Source organism: Lucilia sericata, unplaced genomic scaffold (genome assembly GCF_015586225.1).
Source record: "Lucilia sericata isolate MDLA Ls3-8-SP2 unplaced genomic scaffold, ASM1558622v1 Contig000084F_arrow, whole genome shotgun sequence".
Lineage (NCBI taxonomy): Eukaryota > Metazoa > Arthropoda > Insecta > Diptera > Calliphoridae > Lucilia > Lucilia sericata.
The window spans coordinates 225,330-245,478 of record NW_023994117.1 but is presented as its reverse complement, the minus strand read 5'-3'; the positions used below and the strand labels follow the sequence as shown (position 1 = coordinate 245,478).

Here is a 20,149-nt window from a genome sequence, read left to right as displayed (position 1 = left end):
GGCGCCGTTCGTGTAGTGTTTTTTACGTGTAAATACTCACGAAGACCTCGCCTTTTTGTGCAGCGTGTCGGTTTGGATGTTTTTGTTATTGCGCCAAGTTCTGAAAGTTTTCTCTCTGGATCTGATTGCGCTTTTGCGTTTCCGACCAAGATTTTTGCCTCAGTTAAATCGACGATGTTTTTATTCCAACCATAATTATATTTTCAGCCATTTTCGTCATGGCATTGACATTTTTCTCTAGGAATCAGAGTTTCCAATTGAATTGCCGAAAGAATTCGTTGAGCTCAGTCCAGCGAGCCTTTTCGTAAATAAAACTTTATCGTTTCGTAGCTTTTTGTGTAAGATGTTTCAGTATTCCGGTACTATTTTCCGTGAATTTACGCCATTTCATTATGAATCCTGTTGTAACCATTCTCCGATTGTTTATAAACCGAGATAACAAATGTATTCGAAGTCCTCGATAATCCCATTATACATTTGAAAGAAGAAATGTGTTTGTTGAATCGATATACATTATTTTGGTCTTCCCGAAATAATAATTTTCAAATCAACTATTGTTGCATTAGCGTATTGTTTTTAATGTTTATTCTCAATATCGGAGAATTCCAGCGTATACAACGGTAGAGTCGATATTAGTTTTACGCCAAACTTAGTTTGTCCATTATAATGGACTCGGGACTCTGAATATGTGTATAACTCCAGTTTTTGGGCACTGTTACAACTATTCTTTCTTTCTGTAACATGGGTATCGTGTTGATGTTCCATACCCTTCGGATGTGCTATAGGTCTGTCATCGTACTTTAGTAGTGGAGTTTCTGAGAGTAAAAAAGAAAGAAGTAGAGTCGAATGGACTCCGTTTTGACAGAAATACAAATTCTGGACATAAGTTGTAATAACATTTAATATCATTTTATTTTGCCCCTTATTTAAGATCTCAAGACGATGTTTTTATTTTAGCTATCTGCAGACGAGGTGATATTTGAAAAAGAAGTTTTTTGAAAGGAAACTCATAAGTTTTTCTATAATTTAGTGGATTTTTATTAGGTATAATGAAAACCAAACTTTAAAGATCATTTTTAAATAACTGAATATATGTATGTCAGTATGTATTATTGCACAATTAAACGATATGAAAGACATAAAAAATAAATTTTTTATAAGGAGCGGAGAGGGTCTGGCTGTAATGTAAAGTAAATATTTGTAAAATAAATATATGATGTATATGTTAGTTTGTTGTTAGGGAAATTTATTGTGGTTTTTGTTTGCGGAATTTGTGTTTTTTATATTTTTTGTTGTGTTGTCTTCTAAATTTTGTGTTCACAATCTTATTTTCTCTCTCACAGGATAGAATTGTTGTTGTTGTTGCTGTTTTTTTTTTACTGATTTAGATATTCTTATATTTTAATTATTACTTTTTTTTTTGTTTTCTTTACATGTGTTTATATATTTTATTATATAGTTATTTTTTTGTTTGTTGTTGTTGGTTTGTTTATTATTTTAAGTAAATCTAAATTGTAGTGACAATTAATAATGAGTTGGGTTCTGTTTTTAAATTTATATTAATGTTGTTTTTTTATTTATTTATTAATTACCTTTAAGATGTATCAGTTCTATTGATGTTAAATTTGAGTTTTTTTTTTTTTTTTGTTTTTCTTTTAATTTTAAATATCAAAGAAAATATCATAATGTAATAATTTCTGATGATAATGATGATGATGTTACAAATCTGTTAACAAACTAATTTACGTATGAATAAATGTATATGAGAATAAATGTTTAAATTAGAATAAGATGATGAAGAGTTTAGCTTTGAACGTGATAATAAAATAATAAAACTAGATCTCTTCCATACTTTTTATATAGATTTTGTTACATGATAAATTGTAATAAAAAAATGTTCTTAATAAAAATATACAGTATATGTATGGTTATATCGCGTGTGTGTGTGTGTTTGTAATTTTATCGTTTTTAATTTAATTTTAACTATTGATTTTAGTCAATATTTTAATACAGTCGTCAAGTTTGTAAACAATTAAAGAGCACTCTCCATACCCACTTAACAATTATTGTTGTGTTCTTTGTTTTCTTTTATAATTTATTGTTTATTTTTGCAAAATATACATATTTTATTTATATTATAGATAGAAATCATAAAAAAGCTGCTTAAATTTTTTGTAGTTTTGTATTCCTGTCTTTTGTTTGCATCGGTATATAGGCACACTGTTTCCCTTTGCGACTAGTTATATTTATATATTTCTAAAAGGCCCATATGGCTATTATAATAAAATGATCTAAAATATGGAATGAGATCCTTAAATCTATGAACGATATTTTTAAAAAACACGCAAAAAATACGAAGCTACAGATTCACATAGAAATATGTTTCTGAATTGCGCTACATGGAAAAGGCGCATCTTGGTTTGTTGGTTTCGTTTTAAGTTACTCTAAGGAGGGATTATTTATTCTCGAAATTCATAACGCATCTAATGCTTTGCAATAGTGGAACGCAAAACTCTCGAAGACAGACAAAAAAGGACGACCTGTCTTATTAGTAGACAGTAGTAGAACATTTAATGATGTTGAGAGAAATCTTCTGGGGGAGAGATATCCTCTCCTACCAGGACATGTGTTCATTGGACGAAGCTATCTTGTTTTGAGTGTAACTGCGCCAGTGCAAATGTAAAAAAACCCAAATGTCCCAAAAGCCAAGGAAATAGATTAAATAATCGAAGTAAATAAAGAAAAATAAGGATTATTGTATAAATAGACATACATATGTAGATATAAACTAAGGCCACTCGACAGTGGCAATTCTGGTCTGAGGTGACCAGGCGGTCAGACCAATAACTGTTGTTTGATTTTCCACAGTTTTGTGGCCTGCTTGTACTGGTTTGATGCATTAGTTTGAAAAAAAAATAACATTGACATCGGTTCCATACTGAAGTTTTCATATTTATATCCAATATGAGACATCGGAATATTGCATTAAGTCGTATGCAAACATAGAAGTGTTTCATTTCAGTCGTATTTCAAGTTTGAATTGGGAATCAACTCTCGCGTCATTGCCATTATTTTTTAAAGACAGTGAGGCTTGTTTTTATTGCCATGCTTTAAGCAGAGGTGCGTCTCACTCGCACCAATTGAATATATTACTCCGTATAACTGTTTTAAAGTTATGTGTTCTTTGCATTTATTGCGTGCTTTCGTTTTACTTACCTCGTTTGAGGTTATGTAAAATTAAACTGATGGACACTAAATATACTTTTGATTTAAAATTTGTTCGGGCCTCCAACTTACTATATGAAGGTATAGACAATTTGAGTTTTTAAATATTCGCCAAAAAACTTCAAGAGTCAAAAAAAGTGTCTCATTTCTTATATTCTTCTTACAGGTATTTACAAAGGGACCTCCAGGAATCATGTGAAGGTGTACTTAAGCGTAGTAAAATAACTCGTGAAAACCTAACCTAGTAAAAGCTCCAATTAAACAATGAATCTTTAAAATCACTGTCGTAGTCTTTAACTACTTCCATCCAGTCCAATAAGTATCTTGCTTGCTTTTGCAGCAAGTCTTGATTATTAAGGCCTAGCCACTTTAACAATTCCAGGACTGGTTAATAGTATCACGTAATCTATCAGAGATTATGCTAAAATGATGACAAATGATTGTCCCTGCTATTTAAGTCTTGTCTTGCAAATTCATCCGCTACCCCATTAACCTGTACATTGCAGTGAACTGCTATACAATATTTTTACGTTCCTACGACAATAGGTTCTTCCAACCGGAACGAATTGGAGTTCAACGAACAGCGGTCAAGGATTGTCAACTCACCTACACAGACTTTAAACGTGTTAGAGTGTCAGTGTTTATGTCATGTTTACTCTTGTTTAGTGTTCGGTATATGGCTGATAAGCAGGGTTGGAATCAAATCTAGATATGTCCCAACAATTTGGAAAGTTTGAAATTGTTTATCACTTTACACTACTCTGATGATCCTATATCTATCGCTCAATAAGGCAGAACTACTTGGAATTCGATTGCTTTGCCTCTATGGTGAAAAATATGCATTTCACTACTAAATTGTAACCAATCAATAGTCATTGGCTTTTAAATTTGGTGGAAATATCACAAAGTCGCAGTGTCATATGTTTTAAGAAGACTTCTCGATTTAAACAATTTCCTACTTTTTTATAGCTTTTAACTCTAGAAGAGAACAAAAATTGGGTACAATATTTCGGATCAGAGTCATATCGGAGAATTTGTTCTCTATATAACCCCCTTAGATATATGTTAATCGCTAGGGAAACAGTGTATTATTTTATGAATTTTGCATTTTTTATTAACAGAAATTTAAAAAAAAGTCCCTTATTATTTCTTTTTGTTTTTGCTTTTACTGGAATATGTCATTGTTTTTTTAATTTGTTTTAGTAAATAAGGCTAAATTTCAATTCTTTTCTCGAGTTTTTGTTTTATTTTTTGTTTTTGGTTTACTTAATTTAAAAATTTTGTAATTCTTTTATTTAAATTTATTTTGTTTTCTTTTTCAAATCATCCTTAATGGAAAACGAGGTAGGATTTTTGTTGTTGTTGTATAAAAAATTGTTTGGTTATTATTTTTTCAGAGTTTTTGTTGTTCTTGCAATCTGTTTAGTGTAGTCAAATAGATGTTTTTAATATAATTTGATAAAAAAATAATAAATAAAATTGGATAAAATAAAAAAATTAACATAAAATTAACACAAAAGTTTTAAATGTTTTATAACTATGTATTTAATTTTGATATGAAACTAATTAAAATTTCTATTTATTAAACATTGAATATCTTTTTCTTATGAAGACTTAAAAGTGCACATGAGTAATACTTCTCATGTGTCTTAGAATACTTTTGTGTGGTTTTTAAATATTTATTTTAAAAACCTCTTGAAAATAGAATTCTTTAATAATTGCCACTATTTTCATTCATAGTTTTTCCGTTAAGTATCCAATTATAAAGAAAAAAATAAAAAAAAACATCAACTAAAAATAATAATAAAACACAAAAGTATTATTTTTTTGTGAGCGTTTGTTTCATTTTGTTTGATTTTTTTTTAACATAATCGTTCATTTTCAATTATTACGTCTAATTATTATATTCTGTTTTGTTTTTGTACACTTAAAGTATTGATAAATAAAATATAAATAATTTCAAAATTATAGTTATAAACTTACAAATTAAAAAACCTAATTGTCTACAAAAGCAATTATGTTAAACATGAAATTTTTTTACAGAATCGCTACATTTTTGTTTTTAGTATTATTAATTTTATTTTGTTTTGTTTGGCAAACAAATGTTAAAGAAATTGTTTAATGGATTTCATCTAGATGCTGTTGTTTTCTATATCGTTATATAATTTTAATATGTTCTGTTTTTGTTTATGGTGTGCAAAAAGTAAAAAAGAGAACGTAAAAGTTTGAAATATTATAAAACAAAATCACACACACTAGAAGTGTTGTCGATCGTTTACATGTTTTCACTTTTTTTCTTAAATAATTTCATCGTCATTATTATAACTTTTACGGTTAATGTTAATTCTTGTTAAAACAAAATTAAAACTTAAAAGAAGGAAACAATATGATTACTTAATAAATGTTATAATAATGATGACAATAAACATAAATAATAATTATAATTAATTTTAGTATAAGATTTTTTTCTGTTGTTTTTTGTTTTATAATAATAATTATTATTATTAAATTTTGTTGTGGCTGTGGTTGTGGCTGTTGTGGTGCATATATGAGAATTTGTCTTATATACGTCGTCCTTTGAGCATTATTCATATGATGCTGCTTCTAGACACGCAAGATCTCACAAGCTTTATTATAGCAAATTGCTATCCAATCGGGTTGTGTGGCACCCCATTGAATTTGATTGACTTCACCTTCGGCGGCTGTATAAGCTAAAATTGGATCCTCGATTGCACGTGGCATTTGCTGAATATCCCAGATCAGTGCTTGGTGATCATCACCGGCAGTGCATATATGACAGGAACTGAAAAAAAATAATGAAGAGATATAAACGAAATAAATACTATAAAAGGACGTATGTATTTAGGAGATAAAGTTTAAGATCTTAAGAATAATTTGTATCACATAATTATTATACGGCTTCAGTGTGGTCGCCTCGGTGAGTGATAACCAATATAGAAATATTAAAAGCTTAAAAATTCTTCCATGTAGGGATATTAACAAATTGTGTCGTCGTCATCCTGCAATCGTGAGCAAAAGACTACTACGGAGGTGGGTACCTTGGCTTTCGTGGAGGACAATGCGTCAAGTTTACCGCATGCCATTGGCAAATACATAGGGGTGAGAGATAAGGATGTACTTGGAGAGAGCTCTAAGCTACCTCATCCTTTAAACATAGGTGAGGGTTCCGACTCTGAATCCTCAGATGATAATAACAACACCATCATAGCGAATCCCAAAAAGGATGAAATAGTGTAAATGGTGAAAGAGGTGAGCTTAACTACCTATTACTAAAAAAGGTCTTATTTAAAGCACAGATGGGGAATTTGAAGATGCTTCCTGAAATCATTGTGAGACAATCTCACGACACTCCAAAGGGAAAATCGTATTCTCTCTCAATATCTGAGGCATAGAGGATTAGGTCTTCCGATGAGTTGAAAGCAGAGAATAAACCTATTAAGAAAAAGAGCTCCGCGTCTACCAATACACTGTCGAAGCCAAGTCATACCACACTCAATGACAACACCAATCCAGATATTCCGAAGACGAACACGTCGGCGAAATCAACTTCGAAAGTTGCCAAAAGAAGACACCGCTATCTTAATAATATGCTGTAACCCAGAAGAACTTAGTATCTCCCGTTCCTGTTAAAGAAGAGGGATCTTCCGGTGCTCTTAAAGTCTACTGTCTGCATAAAAGGAAGGGGCAGTAAATTGGCAAATGAGCGTACATATATTGGACATTTTTGGAAGCCAAAATGCTGAACTGACCGTGGAAAAATGGGATGTCTTTCACAAAAAAGAAGAACATGTGGGAACTAACTTGTAATAGCCATCGACCTGAACTCTATGGCTAGTCTTTTAAAGAACAAAAGCAGGGCTTATTTCGCCTCTAAAGCTATCATGTTCAAAATAGGGAAGGTACCGGTTGGAAGGGCTGTTACAACAAGTCCCGTAAAAGTGGGCCTGTTTTTTTTATATGGAAGACCCAGAAACAGAAATATACCACCGTTTACCTCCATTTAATTATTACTCTCTACTTCCAGATTTAAACCAGCCGATTTGATTCACAAAGTTTAGGATATTCATTAGGCATATCCCAGATAGCTCACCCAGAGTCTGGATTACAGACAAGATACAGCAGCTAGGCCGAAACAATGTTCTCTGCTTTCATTGAATGATGGGCAATAGCAGAGAAGGTGAGGTATAGTTTCCTCATTCCAGTTCCATTCTTCTGTCGTGATTGCCAATAGTGTCCCGTTAAGACTGATACCAGCATTATCTGTTATCTGTTCCCTGCAAAGGCTTAATAATAAGCTTGACCTGGGAGCATCGTATAGAGGCCAAATTGTAAGGGAGATACCAGTAAATGAGTCGATTTCATCTTCCCCTCTCATCGCACCATTCCATGCAAGTTCGTCAGCTGTACAGTTTCCCTGACAATTTTACTATTATTAGCGTTATCCTAGAATGACTCGGTATCTCTTTCAGGGATACCCGGCATTCTTCGGTTAACCTAGATGTCGTATAGACACCCGCTAGATTTCGATGGCTACACAATGAGAAGCGTTTTCCATTGCCTGCCATCATACGATAATACCATAGAATAGTATGGGCTTAACAACTGCTGTGAAGATCCAGTTGATACCTTTAGTGTGAACGCCCCAGTTAGAACCAACCGCTCTCTTATAGGTGTAAATAGCTATATTAGCCTTATTTATCCTGTTTTGGATATTCATATTCCCCGGGTGATTTGGTGGACCCGAGTAACTCAATAATCCTATAGGGGGAATGCCCGTTGATTGCCGAATTTGGCAGCGGGTGTTACATACCCATCACTGAATCTGGATGTACAATTGGCACTTGGGAAGCTGGTGTAAGAGACATCATAGCCATCATCAGTACACGAAGCAGGGTTTTTAACTGCCTTAAGCAGCTTTGGAGGTACTTGATGAGAAGTACAATATTTATGAATTTGTTACAATCAGCCAGCCTGACCCGGTGTGGCCGCCTGATTAGTAACAGTCACATTCGACTTTCCACAGCCCATTACTGACGCTGTGGAAGTAGGGTCCCCGGAGATTATGAAGCCCCTGACCGGGTACGCGGGGCTCCATTTTTCGTCACTGCCAGGTTATACTGCCGTCCCCACAGGGAAAACAGACGCAGACCACCAGCCGCCCAATATGGGAACAGACGCTGGTGGATTCGGACAGACGGTACACATTTAAGTGTATGGTTCAAATAGGAACCATCCGGGCATGCTTTCCATGACTAACCCACTCAGTGAGGTGAGAACAGCCAAGGAAAGCGTCTGATAGCAGTCCCATAGGGAGACAGAATCAGACAGGGGAAGGGTTGTTTCACGCTCAAAGCAGACCCGTCTGGAACGGGTGACCCTACCAGGAAAACTTGTGATGGCCATTCCCTTCAGCATGGCTCTACAGATCATTGCGCTTAAGCATCTGCATCTGCGACGTTCAACTTTGGAGACATAAAGTTTTCAACCTTATACCTCCTAGTAAAAAAAACAAGATCAGCTTACAGCGGATTTGCACTGAGGCTACAAAAACGAGCAGATTCCATGCAACTGGTTATGGTATCAAGTATAAGTCTTAATACTCCTTCTATATATTTCAGTTAGCAAGGAATTCATTGAGACATTCCAGAGAAGGGGAGACGGAACTCCCCCTGAGTTGTACCACGACATATTTGAACTAATGACCCTAATACTCAGGAGCTGTTTAATTAGTTGCTGAGTCGCTCGCTTACAAGTTCAAAAACATTCTCAATAGCCTTGGACCGTTTGGCCGTGTTGATTGTTTTTGAAACTTTATAAGGGAATACGGTTGTGCTATGTGGGAGCCAAGAAGATTGTGCAGTTTGAAGCCTGTTAACCGGAAAATTTAGAATGCCAGGCTGTGTAGTTGTTATAGCGCTTGTTTATGTGTATTTCTGTCCAATAATTTCCATTTAATAAAATAAAATATTTTAACAAAAATTTCAACTTTCACACATACTATTTAGCCACTTTTAATATCAATATAAAATCGTTGATCAAAAAATCATATTTTACATACCTGTGCGGCGCCCACGCAATACCGTTGACGCACGCTCTATGATTGCTCAGTCTTGCAACAGGTGTACAAGGAACACGAACGTCTAATATTATTACTTCACATGAGTCCATAGCAACGGTGGCTAAATAATTTGGATCTTGTTTGTTCCAAGCCAAACGTAATAAAGCTGTATGTGTGGGATCCTAAAATAAAAACAAAAATATGTTGTATATGTTAATGATCTTTTTAATTCATTATAAATACCTCATATATAATTGTCGAATGTTCCAAATGTCTCAAGTCAAACATACGAACGGAACCATCTGCACCCACGGAAGCAAACATATCACGACCACCACCAGCCCTTGAGAAGGCAATATCGTATACCTCCTTGTCGTGGGCAATTAATTGTGTTTTCACATGACCTGCAACATAAACACGACCATGTGGTTGACCCGTCTCCAGACCCCAAATGGTACATGTTGTGTCAATAGATGAAGTCCCCACTAGATTAGGATCCACTTCATTCCAATCAAACGATGTCAAAGGTGCACAGAAATCACTGTTTTTGTTATTATTGAGTACGCATTCTAAGCGTGTGTCTGGTTCACCAGCGCGCCAAACGCGTAAATAATCACCGCTTGTGGCCAGTAAATCGGGATATATACCCTTTGAATCGGGTATCCACATAATTTTTGTAGTTGGATATGGATGATCGAATGTGCTTTTTAAAGAAAATAATACTTATTTAGTTAATGGTTTGCAAAAATTTGTGTAGATGTTATTGTATTACCTTTTAGCACTGAATTCACTTGTATCCTCATCCAGACTTATTATTTGAACTTTATTGTTATATTCTTCAATAAAACTTCCTAGAGCTAAACGAAATCGCTTATCTGGACGTACGCTCCAATTCATGGAATACAATGGCCATGGTGCCAAGTATTTGTAGATTTCTTTTCGTTTTCCGGCGGTAGCTGACATAACTTTATTATGGTTGCAAATAAAAAATAATTTTATTTAAATTTTTTTGTAATTGCAATTGATTTAAAATAAAAAAGGCCTTGTCATTATTGCAAATAAATTCAGCATTAATCAAACTAATTAAATTTAAATAATGATTTAATTTTATCAACGACAAATATATTAGATACGAAACTTAACGGATTTATCAACCTATAATCAGTGCCAAAATATGCACAGCTATATTGTTAACCCATTAGTGCATTAAGGTTCTGAAAATAATTATTTTATAAAATTAAATTATAATTTAGCTTCTTAGCTTATAGGAATTAATATAATCGATTGCATAAAGAAAGAAATTTGAGAGAAGTTGAGTCTCCCTATAAAACACAGTCGAAGACATGACTATTGCCCGAATTCAGAAAGAAAACTATTTTTAGAATTTTGTATGAAAACTACACAGTTTTTGTTAGTGCTTTTCATATAAAATTTTAAACATTGTTTTCATTCTTCTTTCTAATTCTCCTGATAAAACTAGTAGAGTTAGGGAGTTATTCAAGTTTTAACATCTCAACAAAAATGCTTATTATTAAAAAATAAACATTTGTGATTCGGTTAAGAAAAGAATGATAGCGAACAAGACTGTGATCTTAAGGAGCAAGGTTAATTAAAGAATCATTTATAGTTCCAGATATCGAAGCTAAAGAAAAGAGAGATATGAGATTAGAATCCTAAAAGTCTACCTATAAAAAAACGAATACCCGCAGGAAAATCTAGCAGACTGAATATATAACACCCAGCCTGATATTATCGTTTTATTTTATGGAAAAGGTTCTCGATCTTAAAAAATTTACAACTAAACAACACGGAACAGGAAACATTATAAACCAAAACAAGGAATATTTTGAGGAGACAACAAAAATAATTGTCCTCTCATCCACTCATTAATTTTCTAAATGGGACCTTATATGATGGTGGCTGTTTTTGATATACATCTCTACACTATTTCACATTGCTTTCAATCTGCACAAAGACGACTAAGCCGTTAAAGCACTAACAGTTCTCTTGGTGTCAACTCCAGGAAAACTTAACTTGTTCTTTTTACTAAAAGATACAATATTCCTCCTTTCCCGTTACCTTGTCTGAATGGAGTGAAACTAACTCTTTCATACAGTGCAAAATACTTTGGCATTCTAAACATTCATGGAATCTGAATGTTCAAGCAAAAGGTTCCAAAGCAGCTATAGCCATCTACGCTTGTTGTAATGCCATAGGCAAAACTTGGGGCATCAGCTTCATGACTGCGATAAGGATTACACCATCTTTCGGGCCTTTTGTATTCATGTACTGGCTACCCGCTGATATTATGACCAACTTACCCTAAAGTCAGCAGATAGACTCAACGGTACGTTCGTCCGATGGTCTAACGGGTTGGGTTTGACTACTGCTCGCCCATATTCCTTCCTAAAAATAGCTTCACAGTGTCGATAACAACAGTCTTATTTCATTCAGTAAATAGATCGATCGATATCTACACTGATGTATCCAAGTCATCAAAGGGTGTGAAAGGTGGATTCTATTGTTCAATAAAATGGTTAGTTTCAATGTAATATAATATTACAAGCTGGAATCTCAGCCATAAAAAGAGCGGTAAACTGGCTGAGGTACTATAGGATATTCAACAAGAATATCCAATTCTATGCTGACAGTAAACCTGCCATCAAAACTTGAACTGGAGTCTATACAACATCCAGACTAGGGTGATCGATTATTCGACATTTTCCAAAAACCGGTTTTCGAATAGTTCGAATAGTTGACATTTAAAAAAAACCGGTTGATATTTTTCAAATTCAGAAAAAACCGGTTAACCGGTTTTTCATTATAAATAAAAAAACATATTTTAATTTGAAAAACTTAATGTTTATGTTTAAATTTGATTAATAAAACATGGCCCGAAATGATTTTTAACAGTTTAAAAGAGTATAACTTTAGATCTAGTCGTCTGATTTACATTATTTCATTAATATAAAAAAAAAATTAGGAAAAAAGTGGGACACTTCTGTTAAACATAAGGTACTATGTAATCCTAGCTTATTTTAAAAGCCCTGTTTAGGAAATTTGCGTAGGCATTCCAACACTTCCATAAAATTTCAGCCGTAAATTAATATTTGTAATTGGAATATAATCTTAAGATTGATAAAATTTTATCAAATAGTTATCAATTTTACAAATAAATTTTTTTTTAATTAATTAGGAAAATCAAAAAAGTTTAACCAGAAAAATATACGCTAGCTCCTCGACTCGAATATTTTTAAAATTTAGGCGGGCTGTATTATTATTTACTTAAAAATTTCATTTAAATAATCTTTGAATACAAAGCAAATAAAAGTATTCGAAACCGGTTTTTAAAAAGTGAAAAAACCGGGTTATTCGATATTCGAAAAATCAACATTAAGAAAAAACCGACACTGGTAAAGCAGAAAAAACCGGTTTTAAAACCGGTTGAAAAATCGAGTCGATCACCCTAATCCAGACTGAATGTAACTCGTCTCTTCACGTAATTGCTAACCATTCGAACCTAGAACTACTCTGGATAGCGGGACATTCGGATGTTCCAGGGAATAATATAGCGGTCGCGGTAGCTAAGGCTGGTGCTTGTCTACAAATGAACGCAGCTGACAAAATTGTTGGTGTTCCACTATCCTGCTGTAAAATTGTAATTTAGGGGGAACTTTTCGTGCCTGCTCAGATCAGGTGGGCATCCCCAACAACTTGCTCAACTTCTACACTGACTTGTCTTCTTTATGATGGTGGAATATCTCACAGTTTGCTGGGATTTCCAAGAGTAAGGCAACGACTGTTGGTAGCCATATTGACAGGGCACTGTAAAATACATATGTGCGCACGCTAGAAGAATAAATTTCCCATACAACGACTTTTTCAGAAGATGTCATTACGAGGACGAAGAAGAGAATGTGGATCTATCCAGCATTGATGGAAATAGAATAGAATCGTTTGTTTGTGCTTCAGGTTGGTTTAACTCCGTGTTGATTTCTCGACACTTTTGTCGACAGCCTCAACCACCAGAATTAACCAATGTTTTGGTTAACTATATTTCGCTATTCTTCGATAAGTGTTTGTTTCATACTATTCTTTCTCATTTTTATCCACTTTTTATTTGGCTATCCAAGATGAGCACTTATTCCCAAAACTCATTTGGCCTCTTCTAAATGCTTTTTTTTTTAGTAAACTTAGACCCTACTAGAATCATATTACCCTGAGAATCTATGGATTTTCACATATTTTTTAATAAAATTGAAAATTTAAGGAATACTCGCTATTACACTTTAACGTGTGAAAACTTTACATTTTAGAAAGTAGAAATAATAACGATTTAACACTGAATACGTTTTTGAATATCCTAGATTCAATAGCTAAATATACTATACATATATTAAAATTAAAATTCTATTACATATAACAATCCAAAGATATCGAAACGTGATTGCGACCAAAATTTTAAGAGACCAATGTATTATAGGTACATATTTGGAAAAATGTATGCGTGTGTATGTCTTTTAAGCCCATTAAAGATATATGAATAATCATTGAAATTGGCGATATAATCCCGCTGTCACTAATTCGTTGTGCTAAATTCGACGAGGATCAATTTATATTTGAACCAAGTTCACATTCAATCAAAAAGGTTTAAAAAACATTCAATTTACTAATAATAAATAATAAAGCATAATACAGTCTTAATGTACATATTTTTGCATAAAATAACAACAAAAAAAGATAAATTTTAATATGCATTAACCATAATATAGATTATTGAAAAATTAACTTGTGTTTTGTTACAATTATTATTTATAGAAGCTAATTTTAAAATTATATCAAAAACTCGTGTATAAATTCGTTACGAACGTAGAAAAATAAACATTGTACGTTTTTATGCAAATTAAAAAGGGGTATTGACAGCTAAGAAAAATCAACGGTCAATGGCATTGCTGAATAGATGTATGTATGTATACATATAGGTTTGTAAGTTTGTTTGCATGTAAATATCTATGTAAGTACATATGTGCGAAACAATAACGACACAACGAAAACAAATGTTTACTTACATACATACACAACAATAGATTGCATTACTAAAAACAGCAACAACAACAATAAAAACAAGGCATTAACACACAAACACACTGCGCAATGCCTGCCTTCCCCCAATTCCGCTAGAGACCTATCCAACACCCTCTCATCGCATCTTCTCTAAACTTTACACAAAATTTAGTCGACTTTACAAAATAGGTACCTCTATTTCTTCCTTAATTATAATGAAGGACAGTCGTTTGTATGCAAATAAATCAAATTTAAATAGAATTAAAAACTTACCTAAAATTTAAAGATGTTGCTGATTTTTAGTTTAAAAGGCGACAATCAACTTTGATGTGTCTAATGACGGTGATGATGATGATGGCTTCACTAGAGAGTGGGTATGTCTGTCTGTCTGGTTGGCTGAACTTAAGTGTGTATGCCGAGAATCGTTTTGTTGTGAAAGCACCAACAAATAAAATACTTTCAATCACAAAAACAACGAAAGAATAATAAAAAATAAGAGGTTTTTCCAATTGCAAATGAAATAATTTCAAATGAAAATGAATTTTATAGTCTGGCGACTATGATTTTGAAGAAAATATTTTTTATGGTATGAAAAAAATTCCTTTTGTTCCAAAAGTGAAATTGTCTCAAATCATTTTCGCCGCTAGTCTGTTTTATTTGGTCTTGTCGGTGGACACAGGTAGTAGAGTAGGGGTGTACTGAATGCCGAACTCAAATAATCTTCACATGAATTTATGACATAAGTAATTGTAGTTTTTTGCAAAAACTAATCTCACATCACAATATTAATTGTTTTTTAAACACTTTTATTTCAATTTAATAATTTTCTGCATTGATTTTACTATTAAAAAACTTATTTTTTCTAATCCAGACAATGCATGTATATAACAACCAAAAAAATGTATATAACAACCAGAACCCTGCGCCGACAACCATTAACGACGGCGGCGACTGCTGACATTACAAATTTTGGCTGCGGCTTAAAGTCGGCCGTAAGCCGGCTAAGTTTTCAGCTTTGTTTTTAAATTTTCAACGATATTAAATAAAATCGGAAGCCGAGTGATTAAAAAGTGGGATATTTTAAAAATATGAATAAAATTATTTTTTGGCTCTAATAGTTTTCTAGACATACGAAGTTTTTTGTATTTATTTCATAAGGAGGTGTCACGCCCCAGATTTCCAGTCAGCCCATTTTTACCCCAAATGTTCACATGGTTGTCAAAGTTGATCGTGTAAAATTTGAGGATTCTAGATACTATGACTAATCCAATCCTTTTTTGTCTGAAATATTCATATAGCCAAATTTGAACGAGTGTTAAACAAAATATACAAAAAATATGGCCGTCTTAAGCAAAAAATTTTTCGTCGTCGTCGACTTTGAAATTTTTTCGGCGGCTATGCTAAGACGGCTTTAAGGCGAAAATGTATATAACGACGCGTAGTTTTTTTTTTTTGTAAAACTAACATGGTTGTAAAAATAGTATTCAAAATGACAATTTACTCAAGGTTGGCAACGCTATTTAGTATATTTTTGAAGTATTAAACATATGTTGGCCGTTATTACACTAGACCTTCTGGTATAGCATTTTTAGCATCTCGAGTAAAAAATGCGTTATAAAAATCGAGTTTGAAATGCAAACAAATATTATAAAAAAATTACTTAGAAAACACTTGGATTGACAAAATATATTTCAAGTAAAATCGATTTTTTATTACCAATTAATCGAATGGTCGATATGGGTATCAATGGAAATGAAATATCTTTCGATTAATATATTCATTCTATGACGCTATCATTAACCCATAGAATCAATTTTTTATCGGTATACCGGTAATTCAAATATTTTAGATAGCCAAGAAGATCTTAACACAGTTTTAAAAGAAACTATTTCCAGATGGTACAAAATATTTAGTCCGGTCGATACCTGGAAGGCTGCAGGTCGTAATTGATGTGAAAGGAGGGTCCACAATATACTAATTTAATTATGTTGTGCCGGGAGCAAGCACTAAACTACATACATACATATATTATTAATCATTTACATAAACTGACAAGCTTGTTGCTGTAAATAATATTTTGTATTAAAACAAAACATTATAATTTTAAGTTTTCTTTATATCAGATCTGTTGTAACTTCTATATGTATGAATATTTAAAAGACTAAAATAAACTTAACTTAAGAATCTTTTTCTTTCCTTCCCCTTTTCTGCCGTACCCCCTTGAACAGCTGAATGTAGTCATTATTGTAGTATACAAGGCTGCATTCTAATGTAATAATCGGTTGAATTCATTCTTCCTCTTATTATCTTAGAATGCAACCTTAACCAGTTCAGGGGGCCTTGACAACCTACATATGTATATAACAGTTTTCACAAGTATCTGCAAATTCCTCCTCACTATCCGTTTCAACTTTTTGTTCTGTAGTGCCTTCTTCCTGTAGGCCAACAAAACCCTTAAATTCATTGACATTTGTATCTTTATGACATGTACTAGTTCACTAGTTATCAGAAAATTTAGTCATTAACATCACTCGACGAACACGAGTACATTATAGCGATTTTATTAAACATCAGTATAAATTAATGAATTTTAAAATTTTGAATTGAAAAAAGTTTTTGAAAAACATTACATACTTCTTTTTCATTTGTAAATATATTTGTATATAGAAAATTAAAGTAAAATATGTATTACATAATTACGATTTAATAACTTGATTACAAATCTTTAATAATATTAACAACAAATAATTGTAACAAAAACAATATAAACATAATAATTATAAATGTAAATGAGGATTTCAAATAAGAATTATTTTAAATCTAAATAAAATAATTTAATTTGAGAAAATGTTCGTGGGTAATTTGCGACCCGAACTACCATTATTCGAGTTTCCAAATATACTGGAGGGCAATGGGCGACTAAAACGATTCGATTGCTGATTGTTAACACGTCTGGGACGGAATTCAGTTAAACGTTCCACGCGTGGAAGGGAGAGATAAGTTTTGGGATATAATTGCTGTGCTTGAGATTGAGGACGTCTAGGGCGAAAAGCGACCACACGTTCGGGATGAGGAACAGTCAAATGACTTACTGGTCTCAAAGGAGCATTTACAATGGCAGCAGATTGTGGACGAATTGGACGGAAATTAACGGCCTTGTTGGGGCGGGGTGGGGTAAATTGTGTTGCAAGTGTTAGGGGAGCATTGACAATAGCAGCGGACTGGAAGTCGTCGATTTCTGGGGGACCATAGGTAAGATCAGGTGGTCCATAAGTTTGCTCAGGTGGACCGTATGTATCAGCTGGGGGACCATAAGTTAACTCTGGTTCTGGTGGTCCATAAGTTAATTCGGGTTCTGGTGGTCCATAGGTTTCTGCTGGAGGTCCGTATGTGTCAGCAGGAGGACCATAAGTGAGTTCGGGTTCTGCTGGGGGTAAATATGTTGGTTCTGGCAATTCAAAGACCGGTTCAGGTTTAAAGCCAGCTGGTGGATAAGGTGCTACTTCTTGTTTTGCTGGTCTGGGTGGCAATACAATTTTATCACTGCTTGGTCCTGGGAAACGTATACGTATGGTATGAACTCCTGGCTCTGCCAGAGTACTAGTGCAAATAACACTTAAAACCAAAACACTTGCAAATATTTTAGCCATTTTTTTATTATTATGCAATATTTTTATTAATTATTTATTTCTTTAATTCGAATTAACACAACACTTATACACAACACAATTATTCCTCCTAGTCGTTTGAAATGGTTAAACTAAACTGTTAGTTTGGTTTATTTTAAATTCGATTAAATACAAACTTTTTAATTAAGTATTCATTGCTTTTTTATTTAACACTGACTCTCTAACCTTCATTGTTCGTTAAGTTAGTCATATAATTTTGGACATTTACCATTTAAATACTTATTGTACAATTTGGCTTAATGTTTAAAATTTTTAAGAATTTCCAATGAGTGTGTTTGTAATATTTGATATATTCATAAAAATTACAAATTATACTTCTAATAAACAATGGTACTCGTACAAGAAACTCATGGTTACAAATACGTCAATCAATTTCATACGCATTATGTTTGAAATTATATTCTTATAAAATTCTTATGACGTTTTTAATATGACTGTCAAACTGTAAGCATTTGTGAGAAATAATAAACACTTTTTTTTGATATTAAACTAATGTTTTGAATATTATTAGCGGCAAACGCATAGATAGATATTCACATGTGTCTGTCCTCATTTGTATGCAACTAAAACTTTTGTTGATATTTATTTAGAGCTGAGCAAAAATGTTAGGGTATTTTACACTACCTGATTCACGGGAATCCCGGGAATTCTTCAATTAAAAGCTGTTGAGGAAATATTAACCATACATGCGCGTATTGGAGTTAAAATAGATAGATAGATAGATAGATAGATAGATAGATAGATAGATAGATAGATAGATAGATAGATAATAGAGAGATAGATAGATAGATAGATAGATAGATAGATAGATAGCTAGCTCGCTCGCTCGCTCGCTCGCTCGCTCGCTCGCTCGCTCGCTCGCTCGCTCGCTCGCTACTAGCTCGCTCGCTACGATCATCGCTCGCTCGACTCGCTCGCTCGCTCGCTCGCTAGCTCGCTCGCTCGACTCGCTCGCTCGCTCGCTCTCTCGCTCCTCCTCGCTCGCTAACTAGATAGATAGCTAGCTAGATAGATAGATAGATAGATAGATAGATAGATAGATAGATAGATAGATAGATAGATAGATAGATAGATAGATAGATAGATACCCGCAAGGGTATTCTCAGGAGAGAATAACGGGAGTAACGTCCCCGCGGACCCTAGTTGTGGCAGGAATGGAGAGTGCGCCAAAGTGGTTGCAAGACTCTGAGAAGACCTGTGACAGGGCGAGAGGATGCCGCCATTAATTAGGCATCCAGCCGAAGGGATACCCTCAAGAGAGGTGTAAAAAGGAGAGTGACGACTCCGAGGCTACTCCTAGTCTTTAAAATAGGAATCTGGTGATGATACGGACTTCGCCGAAAGGCATTAAGACCAAGCCCAGTACGGTCTTAATTATGGTATTACTGGAAACAACGGATTGGAAATGTAGCTTAAACGGGCTGACAATTGTGGTATTCTGAAACCTGAGTACATAGGAGTGAAATCGTATGGAAATGGCTTTCGGGTTAATGCCACAATTGCCTCCGTCCCATTAAAACTTGGCAAGTCTCAAAGTACGTTCGAAAATTGTCACCATTGAGTTGGCGGTGCAGGTTCGGATGGTCTTTCCCGATTAACACGGATCTGGCTCTGGCATAAGATCTCATGAGGACCCTATGTCAACCCTCGCATGGCCTCCCTGCATGCATAGATAACCATGGGATCATACGTGACTGCACAACAATTATAGATAGCGGCTTTGAGTTGGGACCACGAAAAATGAGTAACAAAAGTACAAATAACAATGATAACAACACTGATGCCAACACTATAACATCAGGCAAAGATGAAGATATTCCTGGAAAAGGTGCCATACAATCGGACCCACCGGAAAATGCGGAGGAACCAAAAGAAGCCAAGAGGAATAAGGCTAAACCTATTGATGCCGTTACTAAACTCGGCACATTGATAACGTCTTTGATGGAATTTGTTAGGAAAAAAACCAACATCCACCACTCAATAAAGGCACAAATCCGTGCCATAAGAGCTACCTATATTAGGGCAGTAGTTGAAATCCAAGGAGAAAATACAGATATCATCAAAGAAATGGAGCAACTGGCTCATCCATTGC

General features: G+C 33.9%; 2 protein-coding genes across 2 annotated transcripts; both read right to left on the bottom strand.

The window, feature by feature from the left end:
- Positions 1 to 5,047: 5,047 nt before the first annotated feature.
- Positions 5,048 to 15,296, bottom strand: LOC119599643 (DDB1- and CUL4-associated factor 7). Its single transcript, XM_037949517.1, has 5 exons — positions 14,642 to 15,296; positions 10,077 to 10,269; positions 9,548 to 10,007; positions 9,305 to 9,486; positions 5,048 to 6,028 (listed from the first exon to the last, which is right to left on the bottom strand). The coding sequence occupies exons 2-5, from the start codon at positions 10,265 to 10,267 to the stop codon at positions 5,830 to 5,832; spliced, it is 1,032 nt and encodes a 343-aa protein (XP_037805445.1). The 5' UTR covers positions 10,268 to 10,269; positions 14,642 to 15,296; the 3' UTR covers positions 5,048 to 5,829.
- Positions 15,297 to 17,002: 1,706 nt separating this feature from the next.
- Positions 17,003 to 18,132, bottom strand: LOC119599678 (extensin-like). Its single transcript, XM_037949554.1, has one exon. It carries the CDS (start codon positions 18,016 to 18,018, stop codon positions 17,203 to 17,205), a length of 816 nt encoding a protein of 271 aa, XP_037805482.1. The 5' UTR covers positions 18,019 to 18,132; the 3' UTR covers positions 17,003 to 17,202.
- Between the last annotated feature and the right edge of the window lie 2,017 nt (positions 18,133 to 20,149).

Bases quoted from the DNA above. Each gene is read 5' to 3' on its own strand.
- LOC119599643 (XM_037949517.1), bottom strand. From the start codon at position 10,267: ATGTCAGCTACCGCCGGAAAACGAAAAGAAATCTACAAATACTTGGCA. The intron at 10,008-10,076 runs GTAATACAATAA...TTCTTTAAAAAG, and splicing joins AGTGAATTCAGTGCTAAAAG to CACATTCGATCATCCATATC. The intron at 6,029-9,304 runs GTATGTAAAATA...ATTTTTTTTCAG, and splicing joins ATTGCGTGGGCGCCGCACAG to TTCCTGTCATATATGCACTG.
- LOC119599678 (XM_037949554.1), bottom strand. From the start codon at position 18,018: ATGGCTAAAATATTTGCAAGTGTTTTGGTTTTAAGTGTTATTTGCACT.